At 38.6% G+C, this 23,766-nt stretch overlaps 1 protein-coding gene across 1 annotated transcript in view; it reads left to right on the top strand.

Moving 5' to 3' along the window:
- Window positions 1–23,766, top strand: part of Dis3 (exosome complex exonuclease RRP44-like protein Dis3) — a 403,141-nt gene that overhangs the window by 116,874 nt on the left and 262,501 nt on the right. Inside the window, exon 6 of the mRNA XM_067142669.2 lies at window positions 6,105–6,234. Within this exon, the coding sequence (XP_066998770.1) occupies window positions 6,105–6,234 (130 nt within the window). The remainder of the gene's footprint in view (window positions 1–6,104; window positions 6,235–23,766) is intronic.

Consider the following 23,766-nt stretch of genomic DNA (forward strand, 5'->3'; position numbering starts at 1 on the left):
CATTGTGAATGAAGAAGCTCAGGCGCTGCTCTTCTCCACTGAAAATCCTTCAATAATGTTTTATTTGCTGTGTTAAGTGTACCTGACAGTTGACAGAAAGTTTGAGAAAGAAGTGAGGCCTACATTAAGCACATCTATCGAGAAGAGAGGATCTTTCTTTGGTTTTGACTTGAAATTTTTCTTGGGGGGCGGAGGGCGATTACTGATAATCCACTTTAAAGGTTGGCACCTCTGAGGATGCTATCAAGACTATGGCAAACAAGAATAGCAAAAGAAATATCTTTTTAACATATTTAATTATACACAAAGTAGTAACCCTGAATAATAATACGATATATGCTGGCCAAAAAAACAAAGAAACTAAAGTCGGAGGTATGACTCTGCTCAATTTTCAATTCCACGTTCGATGAATGATCTTTCTTTTATTTCTGGACCATATGATAAACACACTGATTCCTTGAACACTAATTTCTAATATGCCCTAATACATGTATTTATTTGTAAATGTGATGATTAATCGTTAACCTATTTCTTCTACATTGGAAGAAAACATACCATACTCCCTAATTCTGGAACCAACTTGGAGTGGTCACCTTACAAAATGATAAAAATTCTAAATAATGCCATAGAATGCAAATACATATGGGCAAGACAACAGACAACACAAAAATAAAAAATGTTGGGTCCAGCTTTCGAACCCACATCGCACAAAGCAACAACCCAAACAACGGGGCAGAACTATTAAAGAACAACATAAAATAAAACATATACACAATACACAACTCCTCTGGTAATAGAAAATTGTGAATGGCTGTATTTTGTGGCAAACTATGTGTGACCGGATATCCGGGGTTTGCCTTGGGACTCGAATTGATGTTCTTCTGCACGTCACCAGGGCCATTTCACTGAAATCCCTACCTATTCATTTTATAGAAGAAAGAAAAACTATATTTTGATCTGGCGTTCAAGTAAATCGTATTTCCATACTGAATCAGACATAATGTAATTGGGAATACAAATACAGATCTCATTCTGTTAACAACGGGCTTCTTTCCTTTTCATAGTAAGGTCTAACCTATTTATTCCTTTCCGCAAAGCTTGTCGTAAACAACATGGATGGAGAGGTCTCCCTCCTTCCGGCATATATCGTGTCACTTGGTCACCGCCTCTTCCTGAAAGGCTAGCCACACATCCTCTTAAATAGCACAAAACCCAATTTAAAACTGCAACATTCTAAAGCTTCTTAAAACATCGGGATAGTCTTCATTTCAACCACAATTGATACAATTATTCTTACGTACTCTATTCATATGCCTACCTTACATCAAATCAAACACACGGTTTTCTTCTAACCTATAAACAACACATCATTAAGATTATTAACAGTATATGGAGAGTTTATCCTCTAAAAAACAAACAAAATCCTATTTAATTTGGAGGGACATGTAATCGAGCCCCAGGCATGTCACACATCACACAGTATTCATACAGCCAATTATACTATTATACGAACATGCAAAATTTCTTTAAAATCAGGGTGTTTGGCTATCCCATATATTTACAGACCTGTCAGTGAAGGGATATAGATGACCCTGTCTTCATGCATTAAGGACTTGGAATATAATCACCCAAATATAGAGAGAGAAAAAAAAAGGTTGAAATCCTAAAACAAAATAACAATATACCCTCATTACATATAGCATTCTAAAGCTTTAGGATTGTCTTATTCTTTAACCCATTCTCATGCATTACTATCAATTGAAATTATGTACACCTGAAACTAATATCATGCTCCAAAGTTTCTCCCCCATCTAAATTTCTACACATGAAATGCGATGACTGACCCAAAGTTGCTGCCTAGTTTCAACCATCCATATTTATCTATTACAACTCTACCCTACGTTATTTACATGTTTACAAGAAATTAAATCCTGCATTTACAACACTACATAATACTTCAAATCAGTGTACTTATTGTAATATTAGGATGTCCATGGTTCGAGCCTCAAAGAGGCTCCTGGTGGATGGTTTAGGACCGCATGTTAATGGCACGGATCCCTGGTCTGAAGTTTCCTCTTCTGAACTCCGTCTGCGAATCCATGGTCTTGAGTTGGGATCAACTGGAACTGGCTAGTACAAACAAATGTTACATTAACTGGGTCTTCCTTCGTCACTTCCACAATTAATATTGAAGTTATGGTGGAATTTATTTAATTTTTCTCCGACACTGGCACAGTTAATATTGAAGTTATTTCTCCTACACTGCTTATTACAATCAAATTATTTCTCCAACACTGTTTATAGAGATCTACCTACTCCTCTAGCACTGTTTCTTGAGAACTATCTCTCCAACACTGTTTTATAGGAAACTATCTATCTCACGTTTAACATCGCGATTCACAGCCTCCACGGGTACTACTGAAATGCAATCGTTCTATGACCACTTTATTTAACATATCTTTTCCACATCACCAGGATTTCCACACTCTCCGTTCGCAAATAATATGCGTAACACAGCATATATTGGGTAAAAATGCTTTCTTCTTACTACCTTGCGACACACCTCATTATCACTCCCGCGCGAAGGAAATATATATCTGCAGACACGCTACACGACCGGATGTTTGCTTCCCTCAAACACTCGTTAGAACATCTTTGCCCCTGCCACGGGATGATTCCTTAACCCTCTTAGTGCCAAGCCATTTTCTGAAATTCTGGCTAAGAATGCCAAGCTATTTTTAGTGGTTCTGCAGACTTTCAGAGAAATATTAATTAAAAATTTATTTTGTTAAATATATGCATTATTCTTGCAGTATTATATAAAATATACTTCTGACTTTACCAAGAAATGCTTATAAATGTGAAAAACATCTCCAATATATTTTTAAATTGGTAACAATTTAACAATTGTTAATTTTCATTTTTATTTTTAAGATTTAGTCTAATTTTGGAAATACAGTTTGTAACATTGCCTAAATCCAAGAACATAGGTAAAATACACATACAATTCTAAACAAAACAGCATAATTAAAAATGTAATTAATTTACCTACAACCACCCCAAAACGTATTTTTTAAAAATCTGCACTCATCATTTTCCTCACTGAAATTGTTGTTCCACTGTCAATCGTACCTGGCATTGAACAATAATTTAATGCATAACCCTTTTGGAGTACACAATAATTATTAGTGAAAACTTAACAATGATCATATTTCAACAATATACACCCTTAAAAATTACAATCAGAAATGCTTTCATTTCCAATACAGAAGTAGCCCGCCAAACTTTAACCCTTGATTGTGGTGAAAACGCATATATTGAGACAAAATGTTGGGCATACATATTTGTTTCATTTACCATCAAATTTATCAATGAATTAGTGAAGAACTGAAAATAATCTATTACAGGGGCATTATGTGGAGGCGCATATTTAGGCCCAGCGAGTTCCATGTATATTTCGGGAGTGGTAGGCCTATCGAACTGGTTCGGAAAAATTTCTCGGAAACAAACATTAGCATTCACATTGCTTTCATTATTATTGTCAATATCACTCGCATCATCCATAGCTCCATCATTATTGTCACTTTCTGAATCACTCAGAACTGGCAGTGAATTTTTAATTGGTTCCACAGACTGCAATCGAGTACCTACTAACCTGAACACCCGATGTAGTGGGGCCAGAATAGCACTTCCTTTTCGATACTGGTGATAATGGCGATGTTCCTGGTATCACGTCACTATCAAAATCACTTTCCGATTCTAATTCGTCTGCTATTATTTCATTTTCCTCTAAATATGCTATTAGCTTATCGTCATCCAAGCCGGCAACCAAACTATCTCTACTACAGCTCGCCATGTTGTCAACAACTCAGAGCTTGTAAACATCACAGATTATTAACTCACTCCGTTCGTTTCAAAGATCTCCAAGGCCAAAACTATGCCACTCTCATGAAAGCTTGAAACCTCAGCTTTCTAACGGAATAAAACACCCAGAGGCATCTGTTAGCAGAAGCCGTTAAACACTAGGAAATCATCGCGCCGATCCAGTCGGCTCTGGCACTTATCGCGCGAGGAGCGAAAGCCGATCTGATCGGCGTGTGGCACGCAGGTGGTTAAGTAAACTACCCCTAACCAGCTATGCGGGGGTTCAGTTGTCCCCACTCTAATTTCTATATCTTGTGTTGAAATGGTCTTCTAACATTAGCGATGTGGTCAAAACATGTAGCTCATAATTCTGTGACAGATTATCACACGCGGAGAGTATTTCAATCACTAATTAGATTAATATCTATTTAGCCTCTTCTGGGATTTCCCTTTCTGAGTCTTGAGTCCACTGCTAGCTTGGCTACTCTACTGACATCTACCTTATCCTCTGTGGCTCAATTTGAATAATGCTAAATTTTAATAATCCTTTATAATTTTGTCAGAGGCCTAAAATAGTCACACATGATTTGCCGATCTTTTAATTAGTAAGTAATGCAGTCATCTCTAAATACCCTCTTTGTTCTTTCCTTAGCTAGTTTTCTCTTGCCAGAGATTTTCAAGCCACGAAGTATTTCAGATAGCGCCACCAGGTCGGGATTCTTGTACAATCAGATGCAACACAACTTCCAATACGGCCAAAGAAACTGGAAAATGCCTTAATTCCCTCAGTCAGTTACTGATATAGTTACATTTATTACCGATATGGTTACAATACATCAGTCAGTGATGAAGGAGCTTGGTGAGAAATTTTGAAAGAGCTGTCCTAGTTATTCTCAGAATGAGTCGATTTTACAGTCTTGAGCTGTTTAGGACAAGTCAGAATTTGAAATTACAAAATACATTCCTATGTTTCCTTGTGCATATATCTGTCATTAACGAAACATTCTGGTGAGAAAAATTATCTGAGAAGCCTGAATGTGTCTCCACACACGTGGCATCTCAATACAAAACAATTATCAAAACAATTACCATTAAAATGTTATTCTAAAATATATAATTAAGTCTTTACTACATTCCATGTCTGTAGCTGACACCTTCGAAGGCCCAGGTTCAATTCCTCGTAAGCCAGAAATTTAAGATTTGCAAGAGGGCTGATAAATGTTTTAAATGGAACATGCAGCTCACCACCTTTGACGGTGTACCTCATAAGAGCTGCACCATCTCAGAATGAGAACACAAACTTTTTTAACTACAGTAATAACACTGTTAGATATATTGCTCTGTCAAGTTTAAAACAATGTCAGTTTCATCCTTGTTTAGTAATAAACAATGAAAATACAAACATCAGTAAATAAGCGCAATTTAAAATTTGAAAACCCCACTGAAGCTAGTCCAGCAAGTGCCTACAGCTGATTTTAGTGCCCGTCGTTAAAGGGTTGTTAATAATAATAATAATAATAATAATAATAATAATAATAATAATAATAATAATAATAATAATAATAATAATAATTCCTTAAATTCCTTAAATTCATGGCATATGTAAAATCATGTAAAAACTACTACAGTAATTTAGTATCTTTACTTATTGTTTTCATTTCTACAGCAACTTCATCCCAAAGCTTGTAGATTGAATCCTGGCTTAATCATTTAGAATGTAAGAGTGCTAACTTATGAGAAACTATTGTCCATAGATTTAGTGGCTCATTAAACAACTTTTTTTTTTTTTTTTTTCTATACATTTAACAATGCACTAACTCAGATTAGGTTTTCACTATGATTCAGGAAAAGGCTAGGACTGGGAAGAAAGCTGCTCTGGCATGAATCTAGGTACAGCCCCAGCACATGTCTGATGCAAAAATGGGAAATCATGGAAAACCATCTTCAGGGCTGCTAATTGTTGAGTTCGAACCCATAATCTCTGTAATGCAAGCTCATAGCTATGTAGCCCGCAAAGGCAAGTCGCTCTGTGAGGAAAATTAACCCTAAGTTCTCATAAGTTCAACAGTAGTCAAAAGGTCATTAAACACTTATATTAGAATATATTAGAATAGCCTTGAATCTTTCTGCCTCCGTTCCTTTTCTGAAATTTGCCTTTTTGGTAAGAGAAGCTTGCGTAGTTTTGGTAGTGTGAGGATCTGTCCAAAAAATGTTTAATTGGATGATGGACTTGCTTCCAGATCCTGTTACAGGGTTATGCTGGACTAAACAGGGCTGTTGATGGAGACACAGTAGCTGTGGAACTGTTTCCTGAGGAGGAGTGGTCTTGCCCAAGTGATATAGTCTTGCAGGATGAAGAGGATGATCCAGGTATGAAACAAAGTGTTTATTATAGCAAAAAATTACTAATTGCCCTGGAGAGTTTGATGTATAGTAAATACTGAGAATCTTTTATTCACTTCCAGTTGCCCATTGGTTAGAATTTCTCTACTGCTGGAATAACATACATGAAGTGGATATTCACAGACAGACAGACAGACAGACAGACACATAGTTGTTTTTTCTGGTATCTTCTGCATGATTAAAACATGATTCAATTTTTCCCATTTATATCATGGCACAACATTTCATTTCACATTTAAGTACAGGGTCATTGGAAAAAGCAGACCTAATTAAACACAGTCATAATTCCTAAAGTAATAACATTAAAGTAATAATTCTTTTGGCAGAATAATCTAACTAGAAGTACAAGGACAACCTGACGTACCGAATGAAAAATCAGCTCAGAGAAAAGCAAGACGATGGTGATATCAAGATGAGAAAGACAAGGGAAAGGCATTGTGAAACTTGGTGTTCAAAGCTTTGAAATTGTGGACAGTTTCAAATACCTAGGGAGTGAATTCACGCAAAATACAAGGCTGGATGTGGAGATTAGCAAGAGGTTGCAACAGGACACTGCATTTTATCAGAGTGTAAGAAACCTTGTCTGGAATAAGGAAGTATAAAGAGATAATGTACAAAATGTATTATGCACCCATACTGACCTATGCGGCTGAGGGATGAGAGTAGAATTCAAGCCAGTAAAATGAAATACCTAAGGAATATGATAGGAAAGACAAGGAAAGACTGAGTGAGAAAGGCATTCGGAATAAAAAACCTAAGTGAGAGAATTGGTAGGAATAAACTATGATGGTTTGGTCATGTAAAGAGGATGGATGAGAAAAGAATACCAAAACAGATGATGGAGATGGAGTTCGAGGGAAAGAGTGAGAGGGAGACCTAGAACAAGGTGGATCGATTCACTAAAGTGGAGTACAAGAAGAAGAAACAGGGTTTGGGACAAAATGATGGAAGAGGAAAGTGAAGTGCCATAAATGCCCCGACCCTACAGGAGCTTATAAGGGAAAAGGAGGAGAATGATGATGATGATGATGATTAATCTGTAACTGTCTTAAGTTCCTTCATAAGTGATTGTACCGACAAAATGCAGCTGCGTGACCTTGCGATGATGCGAACACGAGGGTGTGTCTCAGCACTAGGGCTACATGTGACGACGGAGTTGATTATATACTTGATGTGCACAGAGCAACCAAAGGGGCACATCTCAAGGTGTTGTAAGGTATGTACAGAAACTTTGAGAGTATGTGTTTCTTTGCTAGTTTATGTAATATGACGTTAAAATCAGGTTCACTTTTTTCAATGACCCTGTACATGGCTTGTTGTTTCTTGTGCAATATCTTTGTCTCAAATTTTTGCTTTAGGGACACGATCATAAGATTTTTATCTTTATCAGTAAATGTCATTACTTTACCTATCCCAATTTCATTGCTTTTCAATTTGTGCCATAATAAACATGCCCTCCCTACCTTTGATCATCCACTTCTGAAACCTTTCTTAGAGTTAAATTCTTATTTCTAGTTCCATTCCTTGAATTTTTCAACATAGGATATTTACAGCTGAGACTGATTTATATGTAACTCAGTTCTGAATTCTGTTTTATACGTAAATTTTTGTAAGCTGAGGATGACGCTGGGTTGGGTTGAGACCCATCCCTTAAATTGTAAAATGGTCTAAAAATCTCTTTGTCATTTTACTTGTAGTGTATTGAAAGGTGGATTACCTCATACCTATTCTTCAGAGAAAAAGTTCCATGCTGCATGAGAAAGTATAACAGATTATACCTGAAAAAGATACCATTAATCAAAAAACAGAATGACATGTTTCGTTCTTGAAAAACATCATTGGATTCTCTCAAATCACACATTATTATTATTATTATTATTATTATTATTATTATTATTATTATTATTATTATTATTATTATTATTATTATTATTATTATTAAGCAGAGTAAAAACATTTATGTTAAAATTCTGCATAAACCTTTTTTTTTTTAAATTTTGTGTGGCTGTTTCTAGCCGAGTGCAGCCCTTGTAAGGCAGACCCTCCGATGAGGGTGGGCGGCAACTGCCATGTGAGGTAACTGCATGTGATTGTGGAGGAGGATAGTGTTATGTGTGGTGTGTGAGTTGCAGGGATGTTGGGGACAGCACAAACACCCAGCCCCTGGGCCATTGGAATTAACCAATGAAGGTTAAAATCCCCGACCCGGCCGGGAATCGAACCCGGAACCCTCTGAACCGAAGGCCAGTACGCTGACCATTCAGCCAATGAGTCGGACATAAACCCTTCTAATAATTGCTGAAATGTAAGAACTTATGTTAATGAAGTACTCTTCCTGTGCTTTCTCTCTCCTCATCAGTCTGATACATTAACAGCAGGCCATCCCATTAACGGATACCTCCCAGATATGGACAAAATTTTGTGTCTGATCATTGTCCGTGTTAGAGAGGCTTCAGTATATTAAGGACATCTACAAACTTGTTCATGCCTCACATAAACAGGAAAATATATTCCATGAAATTCAGTGTGTTGTAGAAAAAGATAGAAAACCGAAGTCATCTCCTGGCCATGATGGCCCTGGGAACTGTGAATGGTAAGGCTTTCACTATCCGTAACCTTGGTTCTTGGTGTGGGTTAAAGTGGTTAGCTCTATGCCCAGCTGCTTTTGCCCTTAGGAATTAACCTTGTACTTATTTCTGATGTAGGCTGAGTGAACGTCCAGAAATTAATATATAATTTCTTAAATTATTTGACATATTGGTTGGGAATCAAACCCACGTTCTTCCAGTTGAATCGAGCATGTCTTTACTGCTTCGGTCAGGCAGCCCGTGTGCTGCAGAACAATCTGTTTTAAAAGTACTTGAAGCTGTTGACATCACTGGTTGAGCAGTTGTTGCACAGTTCATGTTGTATTCCTGTGCTACAAGATGGCAAGTGAACATACCCACAAGGACAGTACTAATTTAGTAAGTTTGGCAGGGGAAATCCTGCTAGATTTGCTGAAATAGATAGATACTTGTGATCCATTGTCAGTTTTATATTACAGTATTTAGCAATGCTTTTGTTATGTGTTCAGTGTGTGAATAAATAAGAGTATCAGTATATGAAAATGTAATTTCTCTAACTTTAGTAAAAATCGATTGTAAATAACTGCTTGCTGTTACATTGCTCTAAGAACACTCACTTGAATCCAGAGTGGAAATATCTCGAGATCCAGACAATGTAACTCCTTGTGCAATTCTTGACCAAGACTTGCAACAGTCTGTGCACAACAGAAAATTACAGCAGTCAACAAGTGCATCAAGTATTCTTTCATCACACAGACAGACTCACTTAAGTTTTTCATCTGTGCTATTTTAAATTCTGATATTTTAGTATTGTTATGACATGATGCATTTTAGCATTTCATATGTCACATTTTACACTTAATATGTTCAATATCCTTGTTACAGTTTTAAGGTCTGTACATTTATTTTTCGACTGAAGATGTCCTGATAAAAGACAAAACATATATCAGATTTCAATGTTGTCTTAATAAAGACAGACAATTTGTATTGTATAGGTGGAGTGTATGATCAAGAATTTCACAAGTAGTTACTAACGACAGTACAGGCTTTACAATGAAGTTTATTTCATGTAATCCGGGCAGTGTGTCAGAATGTCACCTGTTCTGGGTAAAGGATAACTGTGACAGATATGCTCTTCAATTGTCCACATAAAATCTGGCCATCCTATTCTTTCTCTTCACTGAAAACACCGAAGACATCCAGGGACTAGTGGACTGTTCAATGGTACCCTGTTTATACATGTTGCACCGAGCTCGATAGCTGCAGTCGCTTAAGTGTGGCCAGTATCCAGTAATCGGGAGATACTGAGTTTGAGCCCCACTGTCGGCAGCCCTGAAGATGGTTTTCCGTTGTTTCCCATTTTCACACCAGGCAAATGCCGGGGCTGTACCTTAAGGCCACAGCCGCTTCCTTCCACTTCCTAGGCCTTTCCTATCCCATCGTCGCCGTTAAGACCTATCTGTGTCGGTGCGACGTGAAGCAAAGAAAAAAAAAAAAGAAAAAAGTTTACATGTCGCAAGCAATTTTCTCAGCACCATCTCTTGTCATGATAACAGTAAGTGTACTGTGTGCTGCTGGATTGATTGTGTATTTCTGGTGTTTATTTTGTGTTTCAGCACACTCATTCCGCCATACAGGCACTTCTCGATTGTGAATACATCTGTATATTTGCCAACATTACGTCGACTTAGACCTTCTAATCCTAAGTGAACTTAGTGTTTGTCTGCAGAATTCTGGTTAATTTTGAGAGGTGACCTTCATTATCCTGGTTATCCTTCATGTTCCAGGAAGCAATGGTTGATACTGGATTACACCAAGCACCCTGCGTGCCTCTCATCAGGGTTACTGGGAATTCATTTAGATTCACCATTTTGATTGGTGTGGGTCCCTTAACATCAACAATGGCTTTTGCCACCAGAACTTCTATACAGACTTCCTCTTTTGCTATGGGCTTGACATTTCCTGTCACTGTCCAGTTAACCACAATAACATTGTTGTTTCTGGGAGGAAGTACCTCATCTGTACTTAAAACCATTCAAGTCGACTGATTCATCCATAAAGAATGTCTCGCTGTAGTTGTTCGCTGGCTCACCGGTTGCAGTGTTTTTTAGTCTCTTGTAGGATGTTTTTCAATGGCTCCTGACATGTCCAAGATCACAAGAATTCCAGCAGCATAATGTACATTTGAGGTCTCTATAGCAGCTCTGAATTGCAATGCACAAGCTAATGCATCATCTAACGTCTTTGGGTGTGCCAGACAAAGAGCTGATTGCAATTCTGGGTCGGTTATATCCATCACAAAGGACTCTACAGATAGCTGCTCTATAATACAGGGTGGCACACGACTATTTGACACATTTAATTTCAGAATAACAACTTTATTTCTCACAGAACACTGATGAAATTTTAGACACAGGCAGCTTGGACCCTGGAAATACATTTCACTATATTACAGGTTCAACGTGGCCTCCACTTCGGCGGATAACCTCTTCGAGACGAGTACGCATGTTTCTGACGACTTTGCGGCACAGGTCTTTATGAATTTCACTGCAGAGCTGCACAATCCGAGCACGCATTTCCATGCGACAGTGAGGTCTTGAAGCGAAGAGTTTTTCTTTCAAATAGCTCTATAAAAATAAATCACAAGGATTTAAATCAGGACTTTAAGGAGGCCATGAGAATCCGCTATTATTGTTGTACTGTGGGTAATGAAGAGACATTACACGATCACCAAATACTCCACTCAAAAACTCAAGAACATCGATAGCTGTGTGAGGTGTTGCAACATATTGCATAAACCACTGCGTATGAATAGGGATAGCGAGAATTTGAGGCATGAATTCATTCCCCAGCATGTCCTTGTATTGCTGTGCATTAACTCTCTGACTGAAGAAAAATGGTCCAATTAACCCATGACTTGACAGAGCTACCCCAAAACTCACTTTCTCTCCATACGTGTTTTCTTCGTGAATAATGTCTGGTTTTTCTGTTGCCCAAAACAGCACATTTTGTTTATGAACTGCCCCGTTGAGATGAAAATTGGCTTCATCAGAGAACCAAGTGTTAACAGTACTTCATCTTTATCTTGAGTCCATAAGGCACACTGCAATCTCTGCTGCCTGTGAAGATCTGTGAGCTTGAGTAGTACAGTCATTTTGTACGGTTACAACTAAGGTCACCATGTAACGTTCCTTGAACTGAATGGTGCGATATTCCACTTCCTCTTGAAGCTCCCTGTGTTGACTTGTATGGGCTGCGCTGCATGTTGACCCTCAGGAGACCGAATTGCTGGTGCACATGGTCACTTTTCTTCCTCCACACTGCCTTGTTCTTCAAAGTTTCTGTATAAGGGAAGGGTGGTGTTCCTTGCTGGTGCCTACCTATCTGAAATACAGCTTGAAATTTCCTTTGTGTCGCCGTAACATTTTTTGATTCGCAATAAAAGATAACGGTTTTGGCGCGCTGCAGAACGGAGAGTCAGCCGTGGTCGGCCATGGCAGAAAGCTCACTGGAATGCAGGCATTTGGAGACAAAGCAGCAGTGTCACCTGTACAGATATTTCCATGAAACAGGGAAGGTGTGCGCAAAATTTTAACAACATAGTCCACAAGTTGCTTTTTATATTTGCTTTCCAAATGTGTCAACTATTCGTGCGCCACCCTGTATTATTTTGGGCTGAAGGATAAGCCGTATGAACAAAATGTCTGCCTCAAATTCTTGTAGTGTCTCACCACGTTTCTGGCATCTGCTACCAAGTTGTCTATTGTAAACTTGTTGAAGATGATTATTACCATAACTCATCTCTAATTGGACCACCAAAGAATCATAATTTTTTGCTCATTGTCTGAAATTTCTTAGAGGCTATTCAAGACATCACCTTGAAGAGCAATAACATTTTGTCTTCTTTATTCCACCCATTGGTGGTGGCTGTGGCCTCAAATTGTCTTTGTTGCATGGACCACGGAGTTTTGCCATCGCACCGAGGTAGTTTCACATGCATGGCCCTTGTGATATCCGCTCATTCTGTTCTGAATTCAATGGTACCTACCTGTATGAACTCCTTTCTCAGTGATACAAATTAATCTCTAATAGCTATTATTTTATTTTGTACATCTGTTTCTGCTTGTTGGAGTCCTTTATCAACTTCAGTGGGTTTTTTTTTTTCCTCCTAGCAACCTATAATTTTCTGCTTGGCTTCAGAACTTCCAGCAAATTTCTTTTGTAACATTAGTGCAAGGTTGTTGGCATTGTCTGCTGTTTCAAAAATTATTTTTTCTGGAACCTTACCTTCTGTTTCTAGTGCTGCCTGAAGTCCTAACTGTAAATGGCCTTAGTTCCAGAAGTTTCCTGGTCATGCTTCAGATGAGCTACTTTCAGATCCAATTTCACTTACTTCAAAGCCATCGTTTCTTCTATTATCTTTCGTTCCTGAAGTTTCCTGGTTATGCTTCAGATTAGTCATTTTCAAATCCAATCTCACTTACTTTAAAGCCATCGTTTTTTCTATTATCTTCTGTATATCTTATATCTTTCTGTCATTGTTTAAGGACGATTCTACTTCTAATGCCAATTTTATGTTTGTAGTTAGACACTCGTCTTTTGGCATACCATGTCCACAACATTTTCCTTTTCCACGACTTCTCAGTCAACAAAGTCATCACACCACAATCGTCAAGTCGTATCTGTACATCAATGACACGTAGATTCAGGAAGTTCCTTACTTTTCATTTTTACATATGATTTGTCCACTTCCTCATAATCTGTGTGTCTGTAAGAATATAATATATAATTATGTCAGTTTTCAGAGACAAATTTAAAATAATAGTATTGTTTTATTAGTATTACAATATTTTTTTAATAAAAATTATTTGGGTCTGAATGTTCAAAGCTGGCATTACAGTTAGTTTGATCTTAAGCTGCTGACAGCAATGGCTCGATCAGGTGCTGCCGTGGAGGAGTGAGATGTAACTAGCGAGCAAAGATACTGTGTGTGCTAGCACCCTCCACATGTGAGCAGCAAGGTGAAGTGCGTTTTTTGTGGGTAAAATGTTAAACACCGAGTGAAATTCACTGAGTGTGTTGGAAAAGTATGATACTGATTGTTTGGATGACAGCAACATCTCCAAATAGTGCAGATTCTTTGAAGGCGGCCAAGTAAATCTTCTTGATGAACTATACTGGCTGACCTGACTGTTTCAACAATACCCGCTGTCAGAGGCATTTAGGGTTCATTTGAAGCAGTTGGTGAGTGCTTTTGGGAACCATGGCACATTAAGAGATATAAACTTCAAGTTGATTGGTGCGTATTGATCTGTGATTACATATAAAATTAAAAGTTTAGTTTAACAGTTCCACCTTTTCAATACAAAGTTTTTGTAATGCAGGTTACAAAAATGAAACATTTATTTGGTACTAGTTTCGACCTAAGGTCAAAGTCATCATCAGCCAACAACATGAATTGCTCAACATATTAAATAGTCCATAAAAAATGTACATATATCGCAGAAAAATTGTGGATGCTATAAAGTTAAAAGTTGAATATGAAAGAGTCGCAGTGGAGATAAAAGTTTTAAATTATGCGTAGATTGCCTTAAAGTAAGGCACTTAGCTGCCGTTGAAGGATGATTCAATTTGATCAATCTGGATGCCGAAGATTCTTGAAAATTTGTGTATCCTTCGCTACAAAGTTCTGACAACTTTAAGTCACTGCTACCATATGATGACACAGCTCATTTCCAAAAATAGATGCCTGCCTGGCCAGGAAATGGAAATGAGACATAGCTCTCATAGTGCATTGGCACTGCTGGTGGCTTCAAATAGCCTATGCAGTGGCCTCCACGGTATGCACTAGCCTTGCGTCTTGGGTGGTGTGCTAAGTCCCAAGTGACGAGCCTAACTTAGCACACGAGGGCGAAACGCAGGCAACCAAGAATGAGTTAGCTGGAAAATTTATAATGTCCAATAACGGACCATTATATTGGTATTAGCATGTACTTTGGAAATGCCAACCCTTGCGGCATCACAATATATTCTCTAAGACCCGTTACTGCATGCAGTTAACTTAGATTCACAGTTTAAAGCTCTCAAATGCCATGGAAGAAAACTATTTCCAAAATGTATCCAAGAATGTGCATTTGCAGTATTCAAATAATGCACTTGGATAACTCACCAGCAAACATAACCTCACGCAGTGAAATCAAATGAAAGAAAACATGATTCAAAGACGAGGAGAAATCTTTACTGGCTCACCTGTGCAAGTGTTTTGTTCATTGGATTACTGTACTGTATAGATTTTAGATGCCTTGTGCTTGCACAAAAAGTACCCAATGCCCTTAAAACATCGCAGCTTATCGAACTTTCCTATGACGACGGGAGAAAGTCTCTTGCTTCTGTCCACATTACAACAACAGTAGCCTACAGTGACTACACTTGTACGATTTCCTGCCATGGCACTTCTAAGACCCATTAATGCATGCAATCACCTTGATTGTCAGTTTAAACTTTTCAAAGGCCACGAAAAGCACTATTTCAGAAATGTATCCAACAAGGTGCGTTTAGATTATTCGAATAATGCACTTGTATGAAACAAAGACAAACATAACCTCACGCAACGAAAGAAAGAAAAACACGATTCAAAGACGAGGAAAAATTAGGCTGGCTCCCCTATGCAGATGCTTTTATCTTTTGGAATACTGTACAGCTTGCATTTTTAGACGCCTTGTATTGGCATGGAAAGTGTCCGACGCCCTTAAAACATCGTGGCTTTTCGAATTTTCCTATGACGGGGGAAGGAAGTATCTCGCTTCCATGTGCACTGCATAGTTGTGAAGTGCATAGCAACACATTATTACATTTCCCGGTTGGCAATTCTCTCCTTTAAAACCATACGTCCGTTTGGCCTCAGCATTTTAAAAAATAAAACAAACAAACAATGCAGTTTCTTCGGCATTGACAATTTCTGGTGCGTACAAATTAATTATAGGCCACGCTTTTTCGCCAACTGTCGGCATCGCCAGTGTTCACGGATTCTACCTCTCTGCACACTGCCTGGACCTGCTACATGATATTGTGGCGTTCCTTAAAACGCCGAATACAAAATAATTACGATTCCACTCGAACATAGCAGATATGAAGTAGTGTTGGCTGCTGAATGCATGATTCGAAGCAATGTGTCGATTCATTCAAGTGTCCGAGTGAATCGATTCACAGGAACGGCAAGCTCACGGCACACAATTCAGCTTACTCCCAGCGGACAGTGCTGAGTGGCACACTCACTGGACGTCGACGGGGAGCCGAGCTTCCGCTACAGCGAGACAGTGAATCATGGCACATCGAAAGAATCGTGAATGAGCGCGGCTCAGTGAGACACAATATACACACGGCTCCTTATCAGCTCACTGGACACGCGGAGAGCCGAGCTTCCGCTGCAGCGAGACATACAGTGACCCATGGCACACCGAAAGAATCGTGAACGAGCACGGCTCAGTGAGACACAAGATACACGGCTCCTTATCGGCACACTGGACAGTTGGACACTGGCGGAGAGCCGAGCTTCCGCTGCAGTGAGACATACAGTGAGCCATGGTACAGTACACTGAAAGAATTGTATGCTATAATGGATTCTCGAGCTCAGCTCATTTGAAAATAATACCCATTTGCATTCACTGTCCTCTTCTGACAGGTAGGTTTAAATAATAGATGGTTTTAATTGCAGTGTTAAAAAGGTAGTCAAAACATAATTCTGAAGTAGCTAGTAAGTAGGTAGGCTGTTAGGTTATACTATTTATTAGTTTAATGAATCTTAGTATTATAACTTAGTTGACATTTGACAAACTCTACTCTAGCCTGCCATATGACTATGAGTCATGCTCATGACCACTCAAAAGTACCTGTTTTATATTGAGAAGGAACGGCTCAGTATTCTCTCAGTTCATATGTCACATCGTTGCACAAGACTTCAATAATATGTGGACAGACGCAGTAACTTAACGAACAGTATGTTGAATCAGAAAACCAGCGGGCTACTGTACATCTCGGGTAGCCTATACAAACTATGATGATTTAAAAAATCCTCAGCTGATAGAAAAATACAAATTTTCAAAAATGACTAAACGAGTTGTCGTGCGGTTAGTATCGCGTAGCTATGCGCTTGCATTCGGGGGATGGTGGGTTTGAATCCTACCGTTAAGATGGTTTTCCGTAGTTTCCCCATTTTCACACCAGGAAATGCTGGGACTGTACCTTAATTCAGGCCATGGCTGCTACCTTCCTAATCCTAACTTTTCCCACCCTGCGTCCCCGGAAACCTTCGGTGTATTAGAGTGACTAGCATTTTTTTCTAAGAAAGGAGTTCATAGTATGAAGACCAGATGGCAGCTGCGAGCACTGAATGCTGTTGCTGCTGTCTTACCAGCATATACTACACAGATGCAGTAGGAGCGGTAACTAACGTGCCATGAATCGGATCACTGTATCGATTCAGTAATGTGAACGGAATCAAATGAATCGATTCAGTAAAATGAATAGAATGTCCCTAGGGCGCAAAGTTACCCCCGCACTTTCCGGAAGACGAGTTCTCTCATGACGCGGAGAAATTTTGAATTTTACTCTGTAAAACACTATTTTTTTTCAAAATGCAAAGGCAATTTTGAATTAAAAGTCTGAATTTCAGTAACGGGACTGACATTGTTCTTCGAATTACGAATTATCCGTATTTTGAATTGAACGAAACCAAACCCCATGGCACTACAGACCTTGAAGGCCCTTGGCCTACCAAGCGACCGCCGCTCAGCTCGAAGGCCTGCAGATTACGAGGTGTTGTGTGGTCAGCACGACGAATGCTCTTGGCTATTATTCTTGGCTTTCTAGACCAGAGCCGCTATCTCACCATCAGATAGCTCCTCAATTCTAATCACGTAGGCTGAGTGGACCTTGAACCAGCCCTCAGGTCCAGGTAAAAATCCCTGACCTGGCCGGGAATCAAACCCGGGGCCTCCGGGTAAGAGGTAAGTATGCTACCCCTACACCGCGGGGCCGGCCGTATTTTGAATTAAGCGATTTAAATAACATGTAAAACCATACCTCATGTTTCCGGGAACGAGAGCTGCTTCAAATTAGGCGAGATTTTGAATTAAGCGATTTTGAATTATCACACTTCTACTGTAATCTTATAAGTCTAGTTTTCTCCCTTCTCTTATTTAAAGCTTCCCACCCAATCCACATACTACTCTTTCTCTGGAAATCCCCTGTTACAAATCTTGCTGCTTTTCTGTACACACCATCTATTTCTTTAATTAGGTATTCCTGGTAAGGATCCCAAACACTGTTTGCATATTCCAGTACTGGACAAACCATACTTACGTAACTTTTCTCTTTTAATTCTTTGTTACATCCTTTAAGTAGCCTCATTATGACATCTAATGATCTATGTGCTTTCCTAACAATGTCAGCAACATGACCCTTCCAGTGCAAATTACTTTCAAATCTCACACTTAAGTATTTGCACTTGCCATCTTTTGGGACAATGACCTCATACAAAGTCTATTTAAATTCAGTTTTTAATCTCCTGTTTGTAAATGTTGTGGCAATTGATTTGCCTCCATTAATCTTCATATTATTCTCTTCAACCCATTGTTGGAGACTGTAATTCCGTACAATCCTCTATGTTATTTATTTCCCTATAAACAATTACGTCATCTGCATACAATCTTATTTTTGATGTTATATTGTTCCCCAAATCAAATCATTTGCATATATTAAGAATAGTAATGGGCTGATTATACTACCCTGTGGGGTTCCCTTCCAAACTTTCTCTTCCTGTGATACATGATTTCCTACTTTGATTTTTGGACCCTTGCATTTAGAAATGTTCCTATCCAACATATCTTATGTCTAATCCTATTCCCTCCAGTTTCTTTAATAATATTCCATGTTGTAGTCATAACGACATTACTATATGGATGTGAAATCTGGACACTTTATCATCGTGACATAAAGACACTGGAATGCTTCCATTAGCAGAAACTTAGATCCATCATGAACATCAAAATGGGTGGACTACATAAGCAGTGCAGCAGTTCTTGACAAGGCACATATGAAGAGCATAGAAGCCTTCATCATCCCTCATTGGCTTAGATGACTTGGTCACATCCAGCGTATGAATGATAGCAGACTTCCTAAACAACTTTTCTGCGGTGAGATTGGTCATGGCAAAAACCCTCAAGGTGCTCCTTTGAAATGTTATAAAAATCAGTTTAACCCATTCACATACCATTTAACTGAACTTATTTATGCATTGGTGTACCATTTATTTTCATTACTTTACATGATATTATCGCCGACACTGAAAAAGCATGCTTTACAACAACGTAATGAGAGAAAATATCCAAACTACTGTCAGATGTACTTTGTGAAGTCTTTATGAATACGGTAGGTCATAAAACAGTCATATTCGTGCATCGCCACCTTGCACCAGTGGCATTCAAATGAAGATTCCTTCCTCAGACCCCGTGTCACACAGACTTTGCATCTCCGTGATGGGATAACCTTCTTCGTTGTTGGGGGTATTTTGGTTGGAAAGTGTCCCCAGTGCCTCTCTTGAAGTCTCAGTGGTGTATCCCCAGGGCTCGGGTGCCTTATTTTGGATAGTCAGGCAAGGTCACACTTGCCAACAGCTGTTCGGCCAAATTGATCCGGAAAGTGGTAAAGCCTACTCGCTTTTTTTCAGTGTTGAGGAGGGGATGAATGATGTAGAAATTCAGAAGTGTCATGTCTAGCATATAGAAGTATATTTTTTGTGTCCTTTTACATACTTCCTCATCAAGGGGAATGATGCGAGTCTCTGGTCATGGGAATCAACACCACCCTTTTCACAGTTGTAGTCAGCAACAAGATTGGGTCTGAACGTCTTTTTTCCATCATACATTACTACTTCAAGGTAATCTGGCCTTCATTTCATCCACAGATACAGGAAACCAGTATTCCTTTCCAAATGACATTACCCTATTTATATCCTCAGCAGCCGATACAAGACATTTACTTTCATAAGCATTTACCTCATTGGTTCGATGTTCCCATAAAGTCTGCTGTTAGAAATTCGTTGACAACTTGTAGTTCGTTTGGGCATTGTCCTAGGTGCCTTTGAAAAACACTATTTCACCACTTGCGATGCATGAATGATACTCTGGAGTATTACTTATGTGCTCCTAGTTCCATTCCCTATCGTGTAAAACATGATTAGAAGCTGCTGGTGCGGCATCAGTTGTAGGCTTAATATTCAGTGACATATTTGACGGCAAAACAGCACTTTGTTCACCCGTACCAGCGCTAAAGTTTCTATCACACAAACTACTTTCACTACTTTCCATATCCACTAAATTCTTCGTCGCTTATTTCTATATCAATGTCATTCTCTTCTAAAAATTCCCATATAATCGCTTCGTCACTCAACATGGAGGCAGCCATGATTTCGCTTACGATGAGGTTGCTAAAATACTGGTTATTTTTTCCGCGAAATAACTGCACAGACGTGTTTATCAAATACATAAATGGAATAAAACAGTGATTCCATCTGTCAAGAGGTTACCCTACTAATATCAAATCCTTTCACAAAGGAAACCGGCTTGGAGCGGGTCCGGAAATAAACACAACGTTCGGACGGAGAGATCCGTCAAAGTACGTCAAGTTGTTAAGAAGACCATGAATAGCACCAACATAAATGCTAGCACCTGAGCAACAACTGCACAAAACCGTGTTATCTGGTACAAAGCTACTGCAGAAGGTGTCTTACTGTTCGAGCAGGCACGTCGCAGACAAGAAATTGAAACACATGAAAAGCGGAAACTACGTCAGATCCAGCCACGTCCTCCACCCACCTTTAGAAGTGACTTGTGTGGCCGCATATTTCATGCAAAGATTGGCTTGGTCAGTCATCAGCAACATCTCCACAGAGCCAACAGACTTTAAGAGGAACTGCAGGAGAAAAACGTATTTTCGGAAACGAGTAGTGGCTGACGACGATTTCATGTTCCACTCTGTCAGATGCCTTGGAAAGGTTGTTGGCTACGCAATCCAACTGGCATCCCGAATCCAACTTATCTGATATGTCCTGCTGAAAACCCACCAGTTGTGCTTCACAAGAAAATTTCTTTTTAAATCCATACTGGCTCTTCATGAACCAATTTTTATCTTCACATACCCCTCTAATATACTTTGCTATTAAACTCTCCAGTATTTTACAAACTATACTGGTCAGGCTGACTTGTCTGTAGTTCTCAGGTTTCCTTTTATCACTCCTTTATAAATTGGTATTATTATAGAATCCTTCCATTCCTTTGGTATTACACTGTTATTTATGATATAGTCAAAGAGAAATTTTAAATAAGGCACTAGGTACCACCCGATTGTCTTTAATACCTCCCCAGTAATTTGATCTCTCCCTGCTGCTTTTTCTTGCTGAAGCAGTTAAATTTCTCTGAAACAATTCTACATTTTTTAATTAACTTATTTCCCTTGTATAAGAAACAGGGTCTGAGGTCCCAACAGGTACAAATCTCTTCTCTCCTTCCCAAATTATTCCTTTAAAGTTTTCCCAAAGTGTATCTACATTACTCCCTTCACTTATCCAACAACCGAATTGTGATTTAAGGTAAGTCCCAAATTCTTCAACTTTAGTTTTTCTGTACAATTTCTTATCTTGTGTGACCCTCTTATTAAGCCTTTTTGGCACCAGTCCTACATCCATTACTACAGCCTTATGATCACCTATCCCTTCATTTACCTTGGTGTTATCAACAATTTCCGATGGTTTAACCAAGAATACATCTAGTAAGTTATTGAGACAAGTTGGTGCTTGTACTACTTGTGTAAATTCACCCTCCTAAATTAACTTATTTGCCAGTTTCTTCTCATGGGCTTCACTTGCAGCTCCATCCGTTCAAATTCAGGCAAGTTTAGATCTCCCCCAATTATTACCATACTGAGCTTGATAGCTGCAGCCGCTTAATTCGGGCCAGTATCCAGTATTCGGCAGATAATGGGTTCGAACCCCACTGTCGGCAGCCCTGAAGAAGGTTTTCCTTGGTTTCCCCTTTTTACACAAGGCAAATGCTGGGGCTGTACCTTAATTAAGGCCACGGCTGCTTCCTTCCCACCCCTAGCCCCGTTCTGTCTCATCGTCGCCATAAGACCTATCAGTGTCGGTGCGGTGTAAAGCAACTTGCAAAAAAATAAAATAAAAAATAAAATAAAAAAATACCATATCATTTTGTTTTTATGAGTATAATCTATTAATGTCTCAAATATTTCCATGTCTCTTTCCTCTCTTCCAGGCCTATATGTTCCTGTAATTCCCACCTGCTCTATTTATTATTTATTTACATATTTTACGCCCACATTGGAGCACTTAAATCAATACATTTGAGTTAATTTCTTCTTTTTCTTCTCCCAGAACTTTCTCATCCTCTCCGACCTGGAAGCCCTTTGTGCGTCCGATATAGTATATTGTTTCCGTTCAACTGTTTTTAGTTTGAGATTTATGCTTTTGTTCTTCAAAATTCTCTTCTCTTTTCTGTCTTTGATTTGTTGCCGAGTTAGACCCAATTCTTCCGAATCATCCCAAACTACTTTGAACCAATTATTATTGATTTTATTTTTCAAAAAGTAATCCAATATTTGTTTCAATATCCCGGTATCTGGTAATCTTGATATGTGACAGAAAAAGGAAATTCTTCTTTTACGCATTGTAGATATTATTGATTCACATTCACGATAGACAATGTTGTTAGACAACAATCTCAACTGTCCATCAACTTGGTGTTTTTTATTAATAATTGTTCTAAGAATTCATCTATCAGTTTTCTGTAATTTGTCTGTTGTAGATTTTACATTTAATTTGAATAAAGTTTCACTAGCATACATTGCCTCTGGTTTAACTATGGAATTATAGTGTTTCAGCTTAGCGTTTATCGAAAGAGATTTTTTTTTTTTTTTAGGTTGGCCAGGTAAGTTGTTGTAAGTTAGTTGTTCTGTGTTCTATTGCTTCTTTTTCATTTGTGTTCCATATTATTATTTCCCCAAGATATTTGAATTTCTGAACAATTTTAATCGCTTTATTACTGTTCAGTTGAATAACTGGTAAATCAACTTTAAAAGTTGGCATCATTTCTGTTTTTTCAAATTAAATTTGTAATCCCATTTTTTTGGCTATAATTTCTAGTTGTTCACTTTGAAATTTAGCCTCTTCTGTTGTATTTGCAAGTACAGTAGAGTCTCGATTATCCGACCTAAACGGGACCTGGAGTACGTCGGATCACCGAAAATGTCGGATAATACAGAATAACTTTGAAAATGAACTGAAACAAACAGGAAGGCTATACTGTATTACTTTTACGGTACTCTATTTATTGACATATCAATTCAATTGTACAGTAGATGCAGTATTGAACGAAAACATTCCAAATGTCTTATGAAAAGAAACTTGTCAACATTGTCTGCTTGCCTGTTGATTCATGTTTTCTTGCTGCGAGATCCCACCATCGACTATAATCCTTCACTGTTAGTCATCGTTTTCTCCTTTTGTTCTGCAATGCCTCATACTTCTTCTTCTTCATCATCATACTAATTTTCATTAGCATTTACAAAACCAATAATATCAGGGTCCGTTGGTTCAAACAGCTGATCTTGTGCACAGCACTTTACTCACATCTTGAGGCATAGCATCCTTACAGCCTGGAATGCAATTCAGTAAGGGAACATTGTTTTCCATGTCTTCTTCTACCACCTCCTCTCGATGTTCAACCTCACTCAACAATATGTTCCAAGACTTTCTAATGTCATTGTTTCAACTTCTTCCCAAGACTGCGCTATCCAGTATGTCACGTCTTTCATGTTGTTTTATTTTAACTTTTCTACCATGTCCTTACCATCGTCCATT

The sequence above is a fragment of the Anabrus simplex genome, chromosome 3 (assembly GCF_040414725.1).
Source record: "Anabrus simplex isolate iqAnaSimp1 chromosome 3, ASM4041472v1, whole genome shotgun sequence".
Classification (NCBI taxonomy): Eukaryota; Metazoa; Arthropoda; class Insecta; order Orthoptera; family Tettigoniidae; genus Anabrus; species Anabrus simplex.